At 44.0% G+C, this 25083-nt stretch overlaps 1 protein-coding gene across 1 annotated transcript in view; it reads right to left on the bottom strand.

Moving 5' to 3' along the window:
* LOC115059764 (zinc finger MIZ domain-containing protein 1-like) overlaps positions 1–25083 on the bottom strand; it is a 105442-nt gene that overhangs the window by 34042 nt on the left and 46317 nt on the right. Inside the window, exon 3 of the mRNA XM_029527446.1 lies at positions 3784–3903. Within this exon, the coding sequence (XP_029383306.1) occupies positions 3784–3852 (69 nt within the window). The 5' untranslated portion in view covers positions 3853–3903. The remainder of the gene's footprint in view (positions 1–3783; positions 3904–25083) is intronic.

Here is a 25083-nt window from a genome sequence, read left to right as displayed (position 1 = left end):
ACACCCCCCCACCACCCCATCCACGTCCCCTGGGTGGGAATGATCTTCCAACATTTACACTCCAGTTAAAGCTCGGCTCAGTTCGAGGGGAAACAAAGAAGGACAGGACTCGCGGTCAGATACAATCATCCTCTGTATTCACGTCTGAAAACAACTTGATCTGCACATCTGCTGCTAAACCGAATGTGACAACGAACGCTATCTGGCAAAGGCTCCCTTTCCTTTAGAAAAAAATCACAGCTTTTGGTTTTTCTGCTGCTGCTCTACATTTGCCGACGCCCCAGAGCAATGAAAACATATTAATGGAGGCAATTAAACCTGGAAAGAACACATGGGCAGATGAAGAGGAAGAAGAAGAAGGAAAAAAAAAACCCAACAACAACCACCCAAATCCATAGTTGTTTGTTTGTCTTCCAGTTCATCTTGAAATATTGACACACTATGAGGAAGTGCTCCTGCAGTGAAAGGAGAGTTCATAGTTTGCGCCAAATCCCCGAACATATCAGCTAGTGGAGAGTCTGACAGAAAACCGGCATCCCCGCGGTGAGAGGAAAAATACTGTCTCTGAAATAAATACCAGCAGTATCACAGAACCCATCTTCCCTGAAGTGTTCACGGCGGTGCAATTCTGGGACGCTAGAAGAAAACAAACTGCCACCGAGACACTGTGTGTCAGGGGGTGAAATCAGATAACAGCTTTTATGTATCACTTGATAACATCTTTGTTTGTTTGGAGGTTAAACAATTGAACGTATTTATTTTTCTGGATCACTTTTTAAAAGTTACACATATGTTCCCTTAAGACGTGACAGTCACATGTTTCTGAAGCAGAAGGTGAGATCATACATTTATTTATTTAATTTTTTTTGTTTATGAAATTCAAAAGCCCAAAAATGCTCATTTTGCAATCATATAAGACTTCAAAAAACAGCAAATCCTCCCCTTTTGAGAGCCTTTTTTTGCATTTGGTTTATAAATTACTGAAAGTATTAACGCCTGTTGATAATCAATGAATTCCCTGATCAATTTTTTAAACATACTTCAGATGTAAACACGGCATCTGATGGATTCTGATGGCCTGAGGTGAAGAATCACTGGTATTACAGTTCCACAAGTGAGCTTGGGTATTGTTGAAAAAAAAATATATATATATATCACATGACTGCAATTTAACAAGATGGCCATTTAAAAATTACCACTGTAAAGATTTCGGATTTAACTTTCAACCCATGATTCAATCAGGCCGATGGATTCCAATTTCCTCCACTTTATCATTGTGCTCAGCAGTAATTTATCATTTGAGCAACAAAATCAATTTGTTCCCCTGTCCGCAGCACCGGCTGGGAGTATTCAGACAGACATGTCACATCTCCCAGAAAACAACAACACAATGGAGGAACCTTCATTTATATTCCTGCTCTACGTCCATAGATGCCTTTGAGATGCCAAATTTCAGCATGTGCACACTTTCAATTAAAGCAAACAGCTGGATTGGTTTACAATATTTTCTTAATTATTTTAATAGCTTAGATATTGGACAATGGGGAGCAGGGGGAGAAGATAGTGAGTTAATTGTTCTGATCTCCCCTGATGATCATCTTTGTGTGCAGGGAGGAGAATAGACGGCCGGCTGAATGGGCTCACTGCTAGTCTAATTGGCAGGACATAAATGGTATTTATTATGCGGGTCTTCCAAACCCTGATTGTCTGCGGCACAAAGCTGCCTCTATTAGCAGGGTGCTGGCTCTTACTGGTTGGTTTGAAATGACCCGACGCTTAACCATTTATTAGAAGGACCGGAGGCCCCTGTGTATGCCATGGATCTTTCTAATTGGCATGTTTACCCATGTGCTGCTCCCCCGGCCGCTAACATTGGAACGTGTTTGTTTGAATTTTTCCATTTTGGGGTTAACCCATTCAACCCCCGCACACATTTGAATTGTGTAAACTCTTGTACTGCTCTTCTTTTGACATAATTTGGAGCTACCGGCAATAAAATGCATTCATAAGATATAAATCCGCCTTCAATATAACTAATGGAGAAGATATTGAATCTTTTATATCCTGCTGTGAAGGAGATAACCAGAGGATGGGGACTGTTTACCTCTCTCTACCTTATTACTTAAGAACATCAAAGTAGGACTCTGCACACACAGGCTTCCCTCTGTTTGTTCCCTAAATACTTGGCCTGTCTCTCTATCTGCCTCACCTTGTCTCTTTCTCGGTAATAGCTGGGAAATCCCTGCCAAGGGTAAACCAATTTGCCACGTCCACACTTGCTTCTCAGTGCAAGCCCCGTACACTTTCCCAAAGGCCTTCCGATGTACTTTTCAGGAGATGGACCTCAGCACAGAGCCCAGAAACAAAACGGGCCCTCAGTTGGGAGAAGAGATCAAAAGGAGGTCCCTGTTGCCCAGGGTTACGCAAGTATGCCTGTTTAATTCTGCTGGAGATTCGTCCCGCTGTAAATGGCGGAGAGAGGAGAACAAAAGGACTCACTGGGAGTCAGCAGCGGTGGGGGGTGACGATGGGGGAGGCAGGGGAGCCTCTGCTCTTTGACTCCAGTCAGAAACCTGAGTCACAACACAGGCTTGATGATCGGACCAAACTGATTACTCAAACAGGAAGATGCAGAATGTGACCGCCACTTTCCTGCTTCTTTATTTCAACAGCCAGTGAAACGAATTGCATTGTTCAGAAAATTCAACTAATGTCAATAAGGACAATAAGACTTTTTTAGCTTGATGGTCTGAGTTGGGATGTCTGATTCATCAACCTGAGGAGTTGTCATCCCCCCCCCCCCGCTGATGACACAAACTAAATTTAAAAGAGGAAATCACCAAAATGAGGATTGCACACTGAGATTTATAAGCCTATGTAGCAGTTAAATTAAGATTGTTTAGGCACTAAAGTTCAGTCTGTCGTGGAGACTCTTCAGCATGCATCCAATTAACCTACACGTCTGCTGCTCTGCTACTTCTGTGGCTCATATTGTGTTTTTCCATGTCCACATCTCCACCCAGCATCCACATGTAAGCTCGGTGTCTATGTTTTGCTCAGGGTAAAGTTATTATCATCACTCCCCCACTGATGTGCAGATTTTCAACAAGCCTTGAGGCTGCACAGCAACAATGCATATAATCTATATTTAAATACCAGCACATCCCACGTATGATTGACTTTAGTCAATCCTGCTATCATTTTTACAATCTTCCAAAGTACTTTCTATTCAGTATTAGTCGAGATCGATCATTGGTTTGTTAATCCATAAACAGTACTTGAACAATGTACTGTGGCTGCTCCAGGTGAGTGTGACGGAGCATTGCTCTTTTTGGCAGTTCAAACTATATCAGTGAATCTATAATTGCTCTACAGGGAAACTTTATACTGTATGTGTGGCACTGGGGATTTCCCTGCTCTCCAACCAATTGAATGGTATTATCTTCTTCAATGTTGCAGGATTTTCTTTTCAGAAAACACTCTCTCTTGCTGTTGTAAAAATGTCTTCAAATCTTCAAACCACAGCGCTACTCTTTATCGGGACAGATTAATACAACGGAGGGAGATTTCCCTCCTCAAGTCTTTCAAAGGTGTCGTGAAAGGAAGAAATCAAGATTTCGATGCATTCCGTCACTTTATACTTGTACAGCATGTGTACCATGTCACATGTAATAGGTATCAAAATTTCACCGGATGGCACTTGTATGTCAAGCTCTCACGTAATGTGGTAAATACAAACGCTTAATATTTGACAAAATGCTTAATCAAAACACTCCGTCTCACCTGTTTGATACACTGCAGACGGTCATTGGTCTGCTGTATGTGTCTGTCCATCGACGGAATAGAGTTCATGTTGATTGTCCCTCTTTGGCCTCTACCTGCCAGCCATTAAACCGGAGCGTTCTGCAACAGAAACACAGACACATGTTAAAGCTTGCCTCTGCCCAGAGAAGCTGCCAATCCCATCACCAACATATTGCAGTTTAGTGTGTGCGTGTGTGTGTGTGTGTGTGTGTGTGTGTGTGTGTGTGGTGTGAGCTGAGCAAGGAGATATTGATTTGGCAGGTGACAAGCACCTCAAGAGAGTCCAAAGGATGACATTTCACTCAGCTCCTCTGACACCCTTAACAAGCCCTGGCGGTTGCCCTCAACGCTGCCACACACCTTCGGAGAAGACACACCAAACAGCTTAGAGGAGATGTCTGACCACGTTTGAAGCACCTCGGGGTGAAAATGAACAGAGATGGAGGGACACGTGTTGTGTTGAGCCTCACAGGCTGTCAGCATTACCTCAGAAAACTGCATGAAAGCCTTCCATCAGGGCCTGTGAGAACATTAACTTGGCATGCGGTTCTCTGTTTACATTACTGAGCCATTATATAATCTTTGGTTAACAATTATCTGTACCCTTGGCCCAGACATGCTCTACATTTCATTTCACCCCCCCCCCTCAACTGCTCTCAAGCAACATAAGAGTTCCTCTAACAAAAGCCCTAACAGCACACTATTGATTTTGGAGCAGCAGCTTATGGAAAACCTCTTTCTCTCGTTCTCTTTCTTTTTTCCAGGGGAATAATTTTTCATGGAAGGCAAACAATGGGGCAGTGGTGTGACACGCTACATAACATTATTACAAGTTAAAAAGTATTACAAGCTACATTAAAGGTTATCAATTCTGCCTGTGGGGGCCTGATTTAATGTTGCATTCAACGTCAAATAAATATCAAACTCGGGGTGTTAGCTATAACTCATGGTGACCTGCAGCTTCAAGTGGAGGGTTGAGTGAATTAATAAGCACGTACTATATGGGTGGCGGTTTGAAACGTTCCCCTGCATCTTCACCCGTTGTCTCTCCGTCACGCTGCCCCTTTCAATCTTCCCCTCTTGCTACTGCAGGGGCATCTCTTCCTGTGGCGCATCATCTCTCTCAAACACTCGCGTCCCCGACTCCACCATCACTCAGGCCCCTCCCATCCCCCCAACGCCATCTTTCTCCATTACCATCACACAGTGAGAAATTTCACTGCACAAAGTACCGGTGAGATGAGGGAGCGAGCGGAAGAGAGAGAGGAGGCAGCATGCTGCACCACACTGATAATACTCACTTAGGGGTCTCTAGCTGGATTTAACGGCAGGGCCAGTAATCTACTCCACTAGACAGCTAAAGAGCTTTTATGCTACCTACTGGAGTTGCTCATGCCTGTACTTGAGAGGAGAGAGGGGCACACTAGTGCGTTCCTCTCCATAAATTAGAAACCTCATAATGAAAAGAGACATCAGAAGAGTTTTTCCACTCTGTTTCTCTCTGCGGATGACGAGTACTTGTTTGTTGGTGATTTTGAAGTCTCACATAGCCAAACTTTTGAAAGTTCATGAAAAATATTTACTTTTCTTAAGTTCACAGGGCTACAATTTCCTGACCAGAAGCCAAAAATGGTAGTTGACTGCATTTGAACATGGAAAGAGAAACAGAACATAGAAATATAAACTTTTGCTTGTCAATATTTGCACTGAAGTCTCATATTTTATGTCCACGCAGTGACCTTTTAAGGTTGCTGCTCCAACGCCCAACCAGTCCGCTCTCTCCGTGCCAGCTGACACTGAGCTGATCCTTGGCAAGAGTGGCCCCGTACCATCATGCCCCTCTGCCACCAGCAGGTGTCTCCCTGGCCCTTCAAAGGCCTGGCTAGTGGCACAAAGAAGGAGGAGCGGTGTTGCTTTAAGCCTTTACAAGCTCTACAAATCCTCAGCTGCTGCTTCCTAACAGGGCCCACTCAGCCCGGCACTGCCTGTCTGACCTTGTGGTTATTGATGAGCGAGTCAACCTGCTCTCTCCGTCTCTCTTCCCTCCTGCCCTTCCCTTTGCTCTCTCTCCCTCTTTTCTCTCTCTCCGTCATTTCTCTTACCTCCAACAGTGAGTTAAAATAAGGGGAGAGAAAGAGGCTAGGCAGCCATTCAACAGCCCTGCTTTTTTCTGTTAAACACACACGACGGCACAATATTTCTGCCCTCCATGCACACTGTCTACTTGTATATTTTTCCTCTCTGCGATCATAAAAAAAAAAAAAAAAAAAAAGAAGAAGAATGCCATAGTTGGGGAATAATTTAATTTTCAGACATTCACTTGCTCTCATTAAGCACTAGTTCTTTGTTATATCTTTAATGACTAACAAGAGCCAAATTAAAAATTAAACCAGAGATGCTGTGGCGATATGACAACAGATGCAATTATGAGCCTGCCCCTATTTACTTACTCTTTTTTGTATCTTACAGATGTTATCATTTATTATTTTCTCTGAGCCATTACCCTATGTGAACTTATTTGCCTTGATTCAGCTAGTTACACCAGAAATCCTGCTGCATGCATTTTTGAGTGTGTGAGGAGGGAAATCAGTGCAGATACACGCGTTACTTGAGCTTAATTTACTGCAAATTGCACGGCAGGCGTTACACAACAAGTTGAGAGCTGTGGATTCCTGCACAACAAAAGACACATGGGGGAGTAGAGGTGGGAGAGGAGGAGAGAGACCCGCTTCCCTCCCTATTCAAGGGGGAGCTAAAATATATGTATTGAGTGGGAGCTGTAATAAAACGAAACGGGTGAGGAGATGCAGGCTGGGAACAAATATGAAAGGCAGTGGAGTATGGCGGCAAGGCGATGGAGCACCACCAGAGGATTGGATGAAATTATCTCTTTATAATCAGGGGGCTTCTGCATGGCTGCCTCCTCCATTGCCCAGTGACAGATGAGGCCTACCTCTTCAAATGGGCTTTTCACAGTGCTATCAGCCCAGCTCTGGGGTAAAACAATGTTTTTCTTCCCCCCCTCCGTACCACCACTTTAAAATCTTTGTTTCCACGTGGCACCCTGCGGAGAGCAGGACCGACTCCCATCAGGCGAGGGTCCATGTTTGTCTCATTACGTGATCATGTTACATAAGTTTACCTTGACAAAAGCTGCAGATTTGATTTGATGACAAAACAGTGCCACAGCAGGGACGGTGAAGATGGTGACACTAAGTAATGCAGAGCATTATCTGCATAAGAGGGAAAGCTATTTGAACTGTCACAATTGCACAGTTTGGAATATAAACATTATTTCAGACACTCAAAGCCCAGCCCCGCATCTTCAAAGAGAGCTCCTAGCCTGTTGATGCAATGTAGACGAGTTATGTGCCTCTGCTCTGCAGGATAAAAACAGTCTGAGGGGGGAGAAGAGTACACAATGATTAGCTTTATCCCACCATCACAGCAGAACAAATGGATCATGAACCCTTGCCGCTTTACACAGTCTCTCAGCTGAGCTGTCAAGGCGCAGGGAAGTGGTAAACACATTTAATTTATTCATATAAATGGCTTGTGAACCAAAACAGTCAGGCTACTCTGGGGCCGGGCACTGCTGTTTTCACTTTATTACATCTTGGCGCTTACTTTTGTAGTTTCGGTCATTGGTAATATTAGCCCTTTGCTTGGCACTGTGACTGCCAACATCTGGGAACATGGCAACAACGGCACAAGTCCAACAGGGGAAAAGCGTAGTAACAGACAGTCACACTATCAAGTGCTTTATGTGGAGGTGAAATCGAACGTCAGTGCGCCAACAGCGTGAGTAGGAGTGATTAATTTAACAGGGAACTGGTGCACTTGATCAACTAAGGTGAGCGCAGCGAGCAAGGACGTCGGTTTGTTGTTGGTCAGCGGTTGACACAAGACAGCTTGAGTAATAATTTTACCATTTCACTGTAGACTGGCTAAAGTTAAAGCTGTGTGGTATCGGAGCGCTCTTCTGTCTGGACGCATTGGATTTTTTTTATGCGGCAGTACTTCAATCATGGATCTGAGCTGACACGCTCCAATATATTCAGTGTTAAATCATTCAACAAAATGTCTACTCAATTTACCCCACTGAAAAATGCAGTTTCTGTGAAAATGCTAAAGTTTCAAAATTTCTTCTACTTTGCTGTTGTTCACAAAGTTTCCACCACATCACACTAAATTGTGTGGGATTGACCGGAAAATCAGTCTCACTCTCACAAAAATCAGATTTCAGGTGAACACAAACTTTGCCCCTTTTGGCAGCTAAATGTGGAAACAGCCTTCAGCTGTTAAACATCCAAGTGATGTAACAATAAGCTTTTCTTTCTGAGAGGAGTGGACTTTGAATAAATCCAACTTGGTGGCTGCAAGACTTGAAAGGCAGCAAGCTGTGCTGGCAAGCCCAGACCACACACACACACACACACACACACACACACACACACACACACACAGATCTTCTCACCTTCCCTTCAGTGCTGGACTGGCATCATGATACCATAACAACACTCTCAATCACTCCTAATGTGCTTTACAACAACACTACAGGCAGGGTGTTACACCTCAACAGAGCTGTGTGAAACATCCCCCTCAACACAGACACACCCACACACATAAAGACACTTCACTAATCGAAAGCTTAAAGTACTGCTGACACTATTAAAAAGGAACAAGGTGGCCTGAGTGAACAAATCAGCATCACTCTTGCACCTTGTGAAGACACATGATGCGAGATGCGCTGCTCAAGGTGATCGTCCCCCCGCATGTCGTCTATTGTAGGTGAATTAGGCAATAAAAGACTAATCTGCACCATCATTGGCTTGAGCTCGCCTGTTTGCAGCACTTGCTTAAGGGCGAGGGGAGCAGGAAGGGGAGGTAGAGGGGGAGGAAGCATCTCTTTACCCTCATGATTTTAATGAGCTTTGATTCCAAGATATGTCTTGTTTTCTTCCGACTGTCGGCCGAGGCCTGCGTGAAAGCTCCCCTTTAATTATCTCACCATTGTAGAGACGCCCTTTTCTTGCACTGAGGGAGGGGTGTTTAGTTTGGAGAGGGCAGCTCTAGGACTCCAGGTGTCTGCCTGGTTCTCTGCCTGGTAAGTGGCCAGACAGGCAGCGAGGACAAAGCTGTGTTTGTTCGACAGAGGAAAAAGCAGAAAGGATGGAAATGTGTACGAATCGGCAGCGCTTCCATTGTTGCTTTACAGAATGTGCCATAATCCCCGGCAGGCTCCATCCAGAGCTGGCACCGAGGATAATATGAGCTGCCTCCTGCCTGTCCCACCTCCCTGCTCTACCTCCCCTCCCCTCATCCCCTCTCCATCACCTCCTCATCCCTGCCCCCATTTCTCTGCTGCACACACATATTGACGCACAGCCACTCAAGTACACACACACACACACACACACAGGCTCTCTCCCTCTCACACCTCCCCACATGGCTCCTTAACAGGCTTGGGAATGGATTTCTTTTATTTAATGTGGTTTGGTCTGCAGCTCCAGCAGCAACCATGAGCGAGGGCAGGCTTGCAGTTGTCACACACACACACACACAAGGAGCCCTGCTGTGTTGGTTGCTGTTCACTGATCTCTCCCTTTTCCCCTCTGTCTTTCTCCATCTCCCACTCTCCCTCTAACTCACTCCACTCTCTCTCTCTAACGCAGACTCACATTCACTCCCTCTCTCCCTCCCTCCCTCCCTCCCCTCTCTGCCCTTTTTTTCATGACAGCTCACATAAGCAAGCCTCCTGGATTCCTACGGGAGCCCCACGTTCAGTACACAGAGATTGTTCAGCCATCAGGCACATCTGCAGCGTGATTAGAAAAGCAAAGGGAGCATGGTGGTGGGGGCAGGAGAAGAGCGGGGTGGTTGCTGACACCCCCACCACTACCACTAACACCGCCCCCCTCCACAAAGCAGCAGCGGCAGAAGAAGAAAACAGAGGGCCGGGAATCATAGAGGGGCCTAAGCAATATCTCCTCTCTAACCAAGTGTAACGTTTCACCAAGTCTCAGAGGCCGACTGCCGACTGCGATACAAAAAAAAAAAAGAAAGAAAGAAAGGGGGACAAAGGCAGATTGGGGCCAGTCTCTCTTCACAGCCAAGCCTTGATCCACCCTCTGACTCGCCTGGCTCCCGGGGCAAGCAACGGGAGGGGAGATGGTCCTCACCACACGCAATCATGAGGCGCATCATGGTAGTTTTTCACCATCTCCTGTTCGCCCTCTACCACCTCCTCCAAACAGCTACTCTTTTAATTTCCTTCCAGCCTTACGCTAATAGCAGGGGAGGAAGAAAGGGAAGGGGGTGGGGTCAATTCCCCGGAGCTGCTTGAGGCAGCACAGATGAGCCACATGACTGTGTGTCGCCTCCACCAAAGAGCAGCATGGAGCTAACAGCTAGCCAGCAAGCCTGACACTCCCCATGCCAGCCTGCGGTGCTCTTCTATCAGCCTCACTGCTCACTGCCAAGCTCCTCTCTCTCCTTCTCTGTCTCCCCCTCTCTCTCTCTCTCTCTCTATCCTCTGCAATCCTCCAGGAATTTTTGGAGGCATGTGATGATAGTGATGAAACCAGCGAGCCAAAGTGTAAACCTGCAGCTATTGTTGCGATATGAAGTGAATTCACACTCAATATCTCACAAAGAAAGCCGTCACCACTTTCCCCAGCCCCGCGAAGCACTTTGTCTTAAAAATTGCCTTTGATTGTGAGCACAGAGGAAAAGTCAAAGCAGCATTTTATTTCCATCCCGGTGAGCGATATTGTTGCTGTCTATGTGCCGACAATGCTTCAGACAACTTGTGAGTGAGTATTTTTCCTTTTTTTTTTTTTTTTTTTTTTACCCCCCCCCCCTTTCTTTTTTTTCCCCCTGCCAGTCTCCTGGTTTATTATGCATTCAGCTCATGTGTCCCTCCTGTGAGTGGCTGTTCATTTTCCACATACCATGCTTAATCCGGCCAGCTAAAACTTTGAAATAGCGGGAGCCACAGATGCAGCCGCTACCCAGGAGGAGCCATTATGAGGTCTGGGAGAGAGAGACTGATAGCACTGGGGGGAGGAGTGACAGGCAAGCAGCAAGATACATGGGAAGGAATTCAAAGAAGGCTGAGAGCAGAACACGAGGGTGGTGCATGTTTGTGCGCTCACCACCTTCTAAGTGTGTGTCGGCAGCGGTGATAAGTTAGTGGTGGTTGTGGGTGTTAGCTTGCTTGCGTGTCTGTGTGTGCTTGATGGGGTTGCTGGTGTGGCCAGAGAGATGGAGGTCCTCCTTCTCTCCATTGTGCCAGTGACCTTTGGCCTTTTGTGACTTGGAGTGAATGGGAGGAGAGAGTGAGGTTGAGACACTTTAAATAGTGCATGAGCTCAACCTGCCCAGACATTGATGGACAGCAGCAACATGAGCTTTTTCTGTCTCGCCCAAGAAGCCGCCAAAGACCATGAAGCATGAAAGACCTTGCGATGACCCCACTCCCGCTTAAAATTTCTCATACACAGAGGTTCTGTATGTTGGCCACACCTATGATCATTTCCATTATCAATTCGTCTATTGGTTTTCAAACAAATCCATTCATTATTGTCCTTATGATGTCAAAAATCTGCGAAACGTAGCAATTACAAGTAGCCAAAGCCAAAGGCTGCATCTTAAAATTGCACGTCTTGTTACACAGAGCAATAATTTACAGTGGTAGAAAAGAAAGCACCAAATCCTCAAATTTAGGAGGGTGAAACAATCAATAGTCCAATTTTTTGCCTGGTAAATTTTCTACGATTCTGTAATTACTTTTTACACAAGCCTATTCTAACCTTATTCATCTCATTTTCCAACATAATTACAGGGTATTTGTTTTTACAAATTGGTACCCTGACTGCTGCTATTTAGTCACTTTTGCATTCTACCTTTTATTTGGATTGTTTTCAGTTTATTTTCCACTTAATACCTTAAATAATTCATTGGCAGTTATAAATCTACAAGGCCCAGTGATAGTCAGTGGCCAGTCCAGGGAGGACCCTGCCCTTGCCCAGCGTTTGCTTTGATTGGCTCCAGCCCTGCAACCCCGACTGATAAGCAGTATAGACAATGAATGGATAAATGTACAGAAGGCGCTCTATGTGATGCAGCTATCTTAGTCAGGATCTAAAACTATTACACATTTAAACTCATAAATGACACTTGATGTCTTTTAAACAAGCAGGAAACAATAAAAAATACATTATTATTATTATTATTATTATTATTATTATTATTATTATTATTATATGTGGCTGACCTGACCAATGTTCAGGAAACATAATTTCCACAAGTGTGTATGTTGTGGTTTGTTTAATTTGCTAATAGTGTTTTAGAGAGTATTTATCTTTTTTTGTTATGAGCACCTGCTTTTTAAATCCATCCCCTGCTACAATCAACACATTTTGATAATCTAAGTGGCATAAAGATACATATTTTTTCATATCAGCAGATAGTTTGACAACCTTACTGAGCAGACTGATCCTGTGTTTACAGCTTGCCAGTATCTGCAGCCATCCGTCCCTCTGGGGAGAAGCCTCTCATTCCACAAATGTGCTCAATTAAAAAGAGCAGAGTGCTTAGAGAGGGGCAGCGAGGGCCCATTCCGTGTGCCTGTTTGATCTGGATTTCCTAATTGGTCAATGACAACACATTACCAGACAGACGGACGCTTGATCCGCAGAGAGGAGGCTTTTGACTGCAGCGCAGCCCCCCCCCCCACACACACACTCCTCGTGTACCACCGCCGTCCTACCAACACCTCTGTGACCAGGCAGAGTGTGTCTGTATGTAAAGGAGGGACAGGAGTCTGTGTGGGAGGGGGGTTGATTTAGAGGTTAGGCGGCACAGGCTGCCGTAAATCTGTGTCACAAATCTTCCTTATGGAGCTGTGGGGAGCAGGGGAAGAGCGAGACAACACTCACACAGACATGTGATGAATCCCACGCAACAGACAGACCTCCACCTCCCCTCCTCCGCCTCTGCTCGGGTCCACGCCGCACCGCTTGCACTCTAATTTGCCAGAGATTGTGGACTGCCATGTTGTGATTGCCTTCGTGTAAATGAATCAGGAAGCCTCGCATCTCATGTGTGGCTGTGAAGAATGCCAATGTGTCTAGGGAGGACAAGGGGATTCTCCAGGGGAGCAGACTTAGCAGAGTCCTCAATCAAACCCTCAAGACACTTATTCAATATTTTTTGGGCGCATCTTTCCTTCTTAGCGGAGGCATACTGAATCATTTCATTCAATATATATTATTTCACCTACCCCAGTGTGTGGCCGTCATTTTTTTGTGAAGTCACCACAGCGTAAAAGAAACATTAAAAGGGAAGCCTGAGAGCATAGAAGTAGCATTAGTGATGCACATCGCATGTTTGTAGGACAGTATGCCTCATTTTATATAATCTTACAGGGCACTAAAAATAGCAATAAATGAATATTGAATGCCAGGACAGAGGAGGCTGTTTGCCGGCATTATGTAATTCAACTTGTGCTATCAAATGATGAAATTACTGCCCTAGCCTTATCAACAAACATGACATACAGTGCAAATGTAATCTCTTTCACGCAATACATGCACATGTTTATGAAAAAGCGCGTTAAGCTTATTATATCCAATTATTGGTTTTGCATTAGAAGAGGCTACTTTCATACTATTCTTTTCATTTCACATTTAAGAAAAAAAAGAAAAAATCTGATCAAACTCAAATCAAATCAAAATTGTATATTTGTGACTAAAACTCAGGCGGCACTCAACAGACAGTGACTCCTGACACTGGAAACCAAATGGGGATTAATGAATGATAAAGCCGTTTTCAATGGTTTCAGCAGCAGTTTGTGTTACTTTGGGAGATGGGACTTTTCTGCCTCTCATACTTTGCAGAGTATAATATTCAGAGTTTGTATGCTCATGGGTGTAATTTAGCTACAACCCATCTCTAGCTGTTGGCAAACAACACAGCTCCATATCATCCATCAGGGAAGTTGAGGTAGCTTGACAGGTAAACATAAACAATGCTGCCTGCAGTAGCATTTCTAGAAGTGTACGCCCACACACACACACACACACACACACACACACACACACACACACAAAGTCAACTATACACAGACAGGAAAAGAAAGAAGGTGTGAAAGACAGCAAGATGCTGAAGGAGGGATAGAAAGACGCACTGGCTCAGAAAGGAGGAGGAAATGCGTGCTGCAAGAGGCGTGGGGAAAAAAAGGGGGAAAAACTCCATATTCTCCCGTTTCAGCCCCCGAAAACTGCTGAACCATCAGCAATTACAGGCTGGCTGGGTCATGAATCTCTCCCTGCAGTGGTTTGCTCACTCTCTGCTTGGTGATGCTGCAGAGGTGCGCGGCCTCAGTCACCTGGCCGCCAACAAAACCACATACACACATGAAAAAAAGAAAAGAAAGAAAGAGAAAGCACAAAACAAAAAGAAACCCAACACGACGCCAGAACTGCTGTGTGAAACCTGACTGTCATCAAGGCTCTGTGCAAATACAATTGACAGTTTGCATCTCCTTTTCCATGACTGCAAAGTTTACACTGTCAGGCACGAATTGATATGCAAAGGGGCTGCTTTTATAGATGCACAAACAGGTGAGCAGCTGACCAGACAGGCTGTCACAGTGATACAGTACATGGAACAAAGGTGACGGTTGGGTTAGATGCACATAAGTCAGGCCACAAGTAGAAAGTGCTGAACATATAATTAGCTAATCCAGTAGAAAGCACAGATAGGCAGTCACTTAATTAAAATGATTAATTAAGGCCAATAAAAAAACTTCTTTCAAAACTGCTGCCTATAATTACAAGTGACTCCCTTGTCTCTGTGGCAGAGGGCTTCGATATGTGTGTGCGTTAAGTGCGTTTGCATGTGAATGTGTTTGTGTGGTGTGCGTACACGTGATTGGTGCATCTCAATGAGAGGGAGGCCCAGAAGTCAGTTTCTGTGGCTCATTCAGCGTTAGGATCCTCAGCTAATGAGATTAGTCAATAATGGATTGAAAGCAAGCAGGCTCCCCTCCCCGGCACAATGGCCAGAGAGGCTGCCCTGTCAGCGACACATCCTCCACTGGTCGATATGCACACAAACACGCACCAACACACTCACACTTGGAAACACATCCAAACAGCAGGGGCCACCTTTTTAACATACAAATTGTGTTATAATATCGAGCGGCGTCTGTTTGGGACAGTGCTACGTGCTTCGCAGGCCGCAGACTATTCCCTGAGATTTAAATTCCAATTGGGAGAATATCTCATCTTGAGCTACACAAAAATGGATATTGTAGACGTCATGCCAGGCCCTCGAAAGCCCTAGATCTCTTTCATCACATGAATGAATGAGTGTTTGAGCCCATGAAGGACAAACAAGTCTTGAGAGGTGAAAACTCCTCTCTTCTCAGATAAACAAAGACATGAAACGGACTTTAAGCCCAACTAGAGCACAAACAGAGCTCTTTTCAAACGTGTGAACAACCTGTTCGCAAGGGTAAAATAAGCCCTGCACAAACAAGACACAGCCAGCGCGCAGCCTTGATGCATTTACAATAGTGTGACTTTAACAAAAGAGAGCGTTAAAGCACCAGCAAACAGCAAAGCTGCTTGCTGGTGCTTTGCTCTTTTGTTGAAGTTATGCTGATCAGGAATCTGCTGGTGCGTCTATCCAGTCTCACACTGAAAGACACCTACCAGCCTGTCAACTCACCACAGGGGGATGTCCCTCTTTTGCCCCTTTGACTTCTCCACTTCCAGTTTGATTGACTCACTGAACAACATCCTCTTACTCCTGTCATAATCTAGATGGCACACTAGTGAATAACTCACTTTGTTACCCTTCATTCAAACAATGAGCTTTACGAGTATCAAAAGTGCCCCTAGGTTTAATTTCTCGCCCTGGGTTTTGTCTGGCAGGCTGTATAGTCTGCCCTCTGAGTGCTGGAGCTTTCAGGGGAACGAGACACAAGCAGACCGGAGTCAGGGCTGAATTACTGAGAATGTGTTTAGAACATTTCCCAAAAGCACATCAGGACTGAACATTAACTTCAGATAAGGCCATGAACGGTAACTGTTCAAAATGAGTAAGACTTCATATAATGCAAACGGGTTTGAAATGATATGTACTTTTCAAAACGCAGTTATAATACTAAATTATTCTATTATTAAAAAGTAAGCATTAATCCTTATAGAAGCCATCCTTCCTCTAGCATCAAGGCTGGCTTACATGGTACTGAGGTCATCATGGTGGCGGCCTCCCTGGCTTGGGTCGGCGCCACGTGACCAGAGGTCAAACCCCTGGTAATTTGTTTTAGCGCTGCCCACACAGGGTGTCCCATCAGGTAAACCAATTATTATCTGACATGAATCGGAGGGCGAGAGGTCCCACACAACCACTTCCCCTATTATTAGCAATGCGTCTCTTTCTCCCGGAAAAAGCACCTTGTCCCTGATTCCCAGCGTATCTTTGCTGCTGCTTAACAGCTGACAGGTGACTCGTTTGCCTGCAATGTGTAATTCAATGCAGGACTTAAAGGTAATTTAACCTACATTCAGACAAGAAAATGAATTAAGTGCTGCTATTTCACTCTCTCTCTCTCATTTCGCCATCCTTTTTCTGTCTCAAAAGCATAAACAGCAGTCAGAACGGCGAGCTTTCTCCTGTTTAGTATTCAGCTGTAATCCTCCTGGGTGGACACCATGCTGTGTAGACAATCTGCATTTTGATTGGTGTACACTGGAAGTTTCCGCATGGCTATTTAAAAGCCGATGCATCAGAAAACAACAGAGAACAGTCATTTAGAAATGTATTTCTACGAATATTTAGTAGACTGCGCTGCGGAAAAGCAAATAACTTGGTGAGATTTATCTTGTTTCATTAACAAGAGCCGGCGCTGACACGAGGGTATGATGTGAAACTGATCATTTGTTGCGCTGCGACTGTGTTGGCCAACATAGAAATGCCAGCAATATAGAACCCTCTCAGAGAGCCATTTGTACAATCTCACCATTAGGAGCTACTTTGTTCCTGTAGCCCCTCTGGCCTCAAACCAGGCTTCAGCCTCCGATGGCTGTAACCATGGCAACTGCCTTCATTCAACACTTGCAAATAATGAAGACAATGTGTTTTCCATTTAGATGGGCTTTTTTTAGTGCAAGAAGATACAGAGAGTCCATCCTGACTGTTTCATTAAGGGGGCTTAATAACATGATTCCTTCAGCTGGATGCACTGTACGAGCTGAATCACAGATTAAATTGGTCTGGTGGGACACGAGTCAATAACAATGTTCACGATTCAATATTATGTTCAACAACTAAACTTGGAAAAGTTCTTTTTCACTCGGGTCTCAGTGGACTCGAGTGCTGTAGGGAGAAACATCAAAAAATGGAAAACCGCCTCAGGCAAAGAATTTAGCATCTAGATCACACAAAGCAAGTACAAGTGAGGCAAGCAAATGAAGAGTAGAAGTGCTTTAATATTTTGCCTCCAGCTGTTTTGGACCTTTTTACAGTTTCAGACAACCTGTGTTTGTGTATTATTTTGGCCATCATACTTATCAGCACCTAGAAGAGGACCCTGAGAGAGCAGACAAGATCAGTGTCAGACAACATACACCAGACTTCAATTTCATAGTGAATGATCCAGACGTGCCCCCAAACATGATTTTCCTTTCCTGACTCACACCTCATCCCTCCAAGTTTGGCGTAAATCGATTTAATTTTTTTGCGCAATCCTGCTGCCAAACAAGCCAATCAAGAGACACAGGTGAGGAAACATCAGCTCCTCGCTGGAAGTAACATTAACACAGTACTGCTGAAGTTAATTGCTGGCCTCTACATTAGCTACTGTACGCGGTGCAGCTGCCTGACACATTTTTCTTGTGCGATGAAGGATGACTGCTGACATTTCTGGTGTGTTCACATCTGCTCTTACATTCAACTACAGTGCTTTACGTCACTTTTTTGCAAACTGTTTCATCATCTGACTGCTGCTATTTTAATTTTTTTTTTTTTTTTTTACCCTGTCAAACCACATTGTAGCGATCTTGTTGTTTTTCACACTGTATGTAAAATGTTATAACACAACTGGAACAAATACTAGCCAAAACAAAAAGACCCACAGTTGATATATATATGTGTGTGTGTATATGCATTTTTATTTATTTATTTATTTATTTTTACAATCATTAGTGTCTTAGATGCAAACAGTGGAAAAGCTAAAACCAGTCAAATGCTAACAAGGATCCTCGTGCATACTTGTAAATGTGTGCCAACACACAAATGCACACACAGACTGGAAGGAATGGAACAAACTCAAGGGGCAGGGGTCTCCTTTCCACTATTTTTCGGGAAAACTCCCTGCTAGTGGAGCAACCTTTCCAGGCCAAAATTAAATCACCACTTTGACAAATCACTAGACAGGAAACATGGTGTTGTTCTCCGTTTCCACTTCTTCTCCTTTCGCAGCGCCATAAACATTCTTTCGATTTTGCTGTGCTGTTCGCTCGCAAGGAAAACACACAAAGTAGATAGTTACTCTAATTACTTGATGACAAGAGTTTATCTTGTGGAGTGGAGTGTATTTTATAGAATGCACCTTGTTGCCTTGTGTGGTGTCTGTTAACACAAAATCTTGTAAAGACTATTGACTGGAGGAGCTTCTGTCAATAGGATTCCTATGATTTCTCTTCTTGCTGTTGTTGATCTTTGCGAACTCTAAAATCTAAGTGGCTCCCTGAAAGAAAACACATGCACAACATACAAGCTACCACAACGCCACCTCAGAGTAGGTTTGTCGCTACAACAAACAACTTAGTGAGCGCTGGTGCTCATGTGCACTGGGCCCACAGTGGACCATGATTGATATACAAGAGATAACACACTGTTTGACTCCTGAATCCGGCTCCAATCGCACGCTCTCTGTGACGCACTCACCTCACACTATCTCCGCCACACACGGCCCACGCTGCTGATAAGCCGGGTAGAACTAGTCATATCTACCCCTTCTGGAAGAGTTTCTTCTTGAATATATAAACGTTCTCTAAAAAGAAAAAAATATCTAGATTTACTATGCTAAGTGGCTTTGTGGGCTTTCAAGCATAGGTGGTGACTTCATGAAGCAGACTGACGCTAACGCAGCTCCAGAAAAGTTGTCCTTCATACTCCTGAAATGATCAGTCCACTAATCACTTCATTACTGACAGGAAATGAATTAATAATAACTTTTGCAATGCCAGAATTTTCTCTGTGAAAATCAAATTTTCATGTTAGGATCAGTGAATCAGTGCATTGTTCACTGTCTATTAATATTTTATAGATTAAAATATCACCCAATGAATCCAAATAGTTTGATCTGTAATTAAATTAAACTCGGTTACAACCCCAGTCTTTCTTGAACTGCAGAAAAACAGTGTAGAAAATCAACTTCAGCCTCTAGCTGCTCATTACCTGGTGATGGTGAAGCAATTTTTATGGAAAGCTTGTATGATTAGTTCACTTGAGTTCAATGCACTGCATGTATTTTTAATGAGACAAGTCCTCGTGATAGAGAGGACGGCTAGCATGGCTGCAGTGCATTACACCTCAACTGGGTGTTTGAGAAATCTTTTATGTAAGCCCTTTTATCTTCTGAAGTGTTAGCTTTTAGCCACTTTGCTGTCCTAGGGTATTAAAATAATCTCTTCAGAAATCATCTGTCCTCATGATGGACACTGGATTGCTGGACACATTTAAATGCAGGCTCCCTGTAAAAATGTAAGTCAATCGTTTGTAGCCTTGTAGTGGCTCTGAATGCATCTTTACATGGTCATATCCAACAAAGAGTTGGCTAGTGCTTTCATATTGGCTCTCAATGACACAGCTTCGCACAAATGCACACAGATCTACACACTAAAAGCACAAACACTGTTAAAGCACTTTAGAGAGTCTGACACAAGAGGACACCTTGTAGCTAAAGGTTAAAGAAAACACAACAAAAATGAAGACTGCAGGAGAATTTTGATTAATGTTAGACCTCACACACTCAGAGGTGCACACACAACACGCACACATTCCCAAACCACCGCTGGAGAGGGACAGAAGCTGCAGTGAGCCTCTAAGAGACCACCAGGTGTGACCTATTCATTATTTACCAACAGAGGCAGGCTAGCAGCATCTGCACGCTGTGCACAGCCCTTCCTTTGTAGGAGAGATGTGTCGGGATCAGATGAGAGAGGGCACCTTTGTGGATAGACATCTTTGTTCACACCCTGCCTGTCTGTCGCCCTTTACTGCTCCTCACCCACACAAACGGACATATAGCATATATGTCCCCTCCCCCTTAAGATGATCCCACTTTTTCAGACTAATGTGGAAAAGTAAACTGTTCAGAGTTCTGTGACTTCTTCAGACTTATTTTGATGGGTAGATGTATTACAGATCTGAGCTGCCGTGACTTCACCAACAGGTGTTTTTCCTACAGTTTCATGTGTCTCTCAAGTTAAGGCAAGTTGCTAACAATTAATCTCCAGGTGAGGTCCTGGACATTTGGTGTGTGTATGCAACTGGTGTTCATCAACAGCAGGGGGAAACTACTTCTCATAGGTGGTTTAATTGCCCTGTTTTACCCTGGGCAGAGCAGCTTTGAAGTTATTAAATCACACCTTTGACTAACATAATGTAACCCATGACCATTACTGAGGGGTGATTATAAACAGATCGTTGGCAGTTAATAATTTTAAGTGGGTGATAAATTATATTTTTTAACAGCATTATCACCTTATTTGGCTGATACAGTGAAGGTGTCGGTGTACTTGTTAGCCTATCTATGCAACCAGCAGATCTGGGGCGGCATTAACATTTAGCTGGAACTGTGTTTCGTATCCTCTCCATCTTTTGGCTTGGTTTTGGTCTCCACCAGCTCCTGAGAAAAATATCGGCATCATTAGCCGCTAAGGGTGAAGTCAAAAATATGAATCAGTGCTTTGAAAGACAAAAAGAAAATCTCCTTTAAGAGAAGGTGGATTTATATCCTACAGGGCGGGTCGTTCTGTACGGTCATGTAAATGATCGTATAAACGATGAATGACTGAGAGCTCGGGAAAAGTCGCTGCCTGTGAATAAGGAGCGAATTACAACTGAGGATATGAAATGTTAATAGATGGAAAATCTGCCAAACAATGAGGATCACTTCACATTGGCGATTACTTCTGTAAACTCAAGACCACCGCACTTAAGATAAAAAGCCCTTCAGGACAAACAGCGGCCTTTCTATTAATGTTCTATTCCACCTTGTGTATACTCTATTTTATTCTACTTTCTTTTATCCTCTGTATAACCACGACACTAGTGGAGACAAATTGCCCTTCCATGGACAGCTTGGCACAGGTTCACACACATCAAGGGTCATTAAGGCAGCTGACAACAGCTTTTTTTTTTTTTTTTTAATGAATTTGCGTGTAAGAGTTCAGGCTCTTCTGGTTGCGACAGTGTGTGTATGTGAGTTTGATGAGTTGCAGTGTGTGAAGGAGCCTGGTTTCATTTCTTCTTGTAACACCCTAATGACTTTATTGTTTCATTCTTATCCAGCCTCCAGAAGCTATTACCATATAAACACCTGTGTTATCAAAGCACCACAAACAATTTCCTGGATAATTTAACAAAGATGCGAATGTTGATTCGGTATGTGTGTTGTGACTTATGAATGTGTGCGCGTATGTGTGTGTGCATATTGTGAAATATCTATTTTCTCAGCGTGTGTATTTTGAGATATCTATTTTCTGTGTGGGTGTTTGTCTCTGAAAGCGTTTTGGGATATCCATTTCGCAGAGTGTGTGTGTGTGCGCGTGCAGAGCTTAAACTTGCTGGAACCTGGCTACAGCTGGCCACTTTCAGGTCCAATTGAAGAGGAAAATATGTCTGCGTTACCTTAAATGGAGGCTGTTTTGGTGAAGTGGGGACAGACTGAATGTTCTGCATTACCATCATGCTCCATGCAATCTGTATCAAAACTCCGGGTGAGGCAAACAAAAAGAGAACACTTGCATAACATAGGAGCCTGATGTTACCCTGCAGAATTGGACCTCTCTAATCTTTTTTTTTTTTTCCTACCCCTGGTCCTCCCTCATTCTGTGTTTGACTCTCAGTCTGTTTCCCTCCCTCCCTCCCTGCCCCTCAGTCACAGGGGCTGGATTGTTCTGCTGAAGCTTGGCAGAGGCCGCGGATGGGAAAAGTGCAGGGGAGGCAGCTTACACTTCCTGCCTTCCTGAATCGGAGAGTTAACCTTCACCGAGGGCACAATGGCTTCTCGTTAGCGAAACCACCCCACATGCAGGCAGCCTGTCACCAGCCATGTTCCTGTTTGCTGACCCTGTTTTGTGTTCCTCTGTCCTCTCTCAGACTTCGTGTGCCAACAGGGCTGCACCTCAGATGGACACAATGGATGATGTTGTAGACAAATACATTTTTAAAGGAGGTGAGGACCTGTGATCAGAAGTGACAGGTAGTCTGGTGGTTTTAAGTGGATAAGTGAATCGGGAGCTAAATATTACCTAACCCTAACTAATCATATAAGTGTCGAATATAATTTTTTCACGTTATGGTCAAACAAAATAGGTATTTTGTTGTATGAAAAATCAAATTTAAGAGTTCTTAAAGGGCCTATTTGTAAATTTTCTCTTCTGCAGATTGTGGTTTCTTGTCAGGAGTGGGTTGGTAATGGTCGCTTGTCAAGAGTTTCAGTCATTGCTTTGTGTTCAAGAGAAGAGCTTACAATGTGCTCTCTGTGAGCAGCGCTACGACTTCAAGACAGACTTGAGGTTACTGTGAGCTAGCTAGCTGGTTAACGTGCTAACTTCAGCAGAAGAAAAGGGATGGCAAAGACGAGAATTAACATTGCCGAGGCAGCTCTTAGTGAGTAAAGTAAAGGAGGGAAGTTTAACACATACTACAGTTCTTCCAGGTAAACAGTTGTTATCACAAAAAAAATGTAATAAAAATCAATAACTTGTGTTAGTGATGTGTGGATTTTAAATCTGAATCTGAAGTTGAATCTGGAAATTATTTGGCATTTTCTCTGTTTCAAATCGTTTAATAGAACAATTCATTTATCATGAAAATATCTGTAGATTCATCTTTCTTGAAAATATCTACTTGCAACCTTATTTTAACACATAATTTTGTTCAAGTCCTTATAGTGAATAAACTAGGACAATCACCTCTGTACATTCACCAAGATGGTAAAGTGTCACCCATAACCTCTCAGTAAATGGTTTCTCCCTTGTTTTCCTCTCATTTTCACTGGCAAAAAAACAAGCATAAAGAAAGCTGGCCTAGGAGAAAATAACGCATTGATTTTGCACACTGCCCTCTCTACAGCAGAACTCAGATCAATAGGCTCGAGTAATACTCTGCCCAAGTTTAATGCTTGAGCTGTACAGAGGCAGACAAGTGCCTTGTCTGGAAATTATTCCTTTTTTTATTGCTCCTCCATTGCTGTTCTGTTTGGAAGGGAAGGAGGGGGGGGCAACTAGATCTGTCCGAAGAAAGAGCAGCACAGATGATGATGACGAAAGCTCTGGGTGCGGACAATTCATGCCGTGGTCAAGGGTTTATCTTAATCAATGGGGGAAGATGCACGTGTTAGCCACTTTGTAGGATCTTCAGAAAAGGGAAAGTCAGACAAAGACGGAGGAGGAAGAGTGGTTCTGGCTGTCAGCAGAGAGGGTCGTATTGCTAACCAGCAGCCGATCAAAGAGATGACCTCCAGCTGAGGTTGTGACCTTTGACACAGACCACAAGCACTAGCTGTAAAAACAGATACAGTCACTCTCCGTGAACCACGACTGAGTCAAGATGGGCATCAGACTGTTTGGTCACTGAAAACTGAAGGCTGGGCAGGTGATCCAATGCTTCCTGACACTGTGAGAAAATCTGTGAATGACTCCACTAATTAGGCAACCTAACAAGTAGAATCCAAGAAACTGAACTCTTTACCCTGCAAAAATTTCATTTCCTGACTGCTTACTTCTTCCTTTTAAGGTCCCTCCAAAGTCAGAGAGGAAAACTCCTACACCACCTGTAAAACGTTAAAAAGCATTGACCCACAGATCTGAACACTCATTAAGCGTTTTTAAAGTGGAGAATTCTCTGAGATCCCCTCTCTCAGATGTTTCCCTCTGCGTCGACCAAATGGTATATCAAGTTCAGGAAATTAGCCAGTTCCTGTTGGGGGAAGAGAAAGAGAGCAGAGAGAGGCCAGCATCGATGCAGCTCAGTTTTTACTACAACGCTTCGCTGGCCTCTAATACCTCCTGCCGCCAAAATCACACTGACACTCAGAGTATCACAGAGATTCATAGCTCATTTATGCCTATATGTTTGCCCAGGAGACCGGGCTTTACTGTGTTTTCATTCAAATATTGGTTTGGAAAAAAAAAAAAAATTGAATGCGACGTGATAAATAGCGCCTCACCGAGTTAACACCAAGATTTCCTCAGGTTAGCTCGACGCAAATAATATAGCCATTAGGTCATTTAATATCCTCTGGATAAATTGCTGTGGACCCCTGAGACATGGCTGCTGTCCACACATCAGGAACCAATCAAAGGTTCCTCCTGGTTATGGCAAAGACTCTGTCAGGTTTGAAGCAGCAACATGTCCCGAGGGAAATAGAAAAAGGCCAAATAATCAAAGACATTCTGCCACTTCCTGCCCTTTATCCACCCTGATCATCTCAACGGCCCATATCTGGACTGTGATGAGGCTTTCTTCACTTTAACCAAATTAAACACGGGTAAAATTAGGCCGCGGATTTCAGAACCGGTCGACCTCCTGAGTGGTTGGATGAATGACAGCACCACAACCGCCACCACCATCGCCACCACAAGACTGGGCTTGGCATGTCACACAACTGTGACCCCTGCCATCATCACAACTCAGACACACATGGCGGTTGTAACGTAGGTTGAAACCCTAACCCGGCTGTTTCCATTGCACTCTTCAAACAGACAACTGGCCCTGCAGCATGTAGTGCAAAAAGCTTTCTCATGCATGAATAAGCAAGCAGGCGAGCACGCGCGTGCAAACAAAAACAAGCTAGACCGAGAAAATGCAAGTTATTTACAGAATTTTCCACAGGAAAAATCCTCAAAGTCATGTCACTGTGGGTAGAAAACTAGCCAACTGGGTTCCGGTGCAGCTTGAATCTGCACGGCGTCTACTCAAACTCTGTTGACCGGCAGGCGACGAGGCAGACTCTTGCATGCTGCAACT

This window comes from Echeneis naucrates, chromosome 19, assembly GCF_900963305.1.
Source record: "Echeneis naucrates chromosome 19, fEcheNa1.1, whole genome shotgun sequence".
Lineage (NCBI taxonomy): Eukaryota > Metazoa > Chordata > Actinopteri > Carangiformes > Echeneidae > Echeneis > Echeneis naucrates.
The sequence above is the reverse complement of the archived record's forward strand: the minus strand, read 5'-3'. Positions and strand labels throughout refer to the sequence as shown.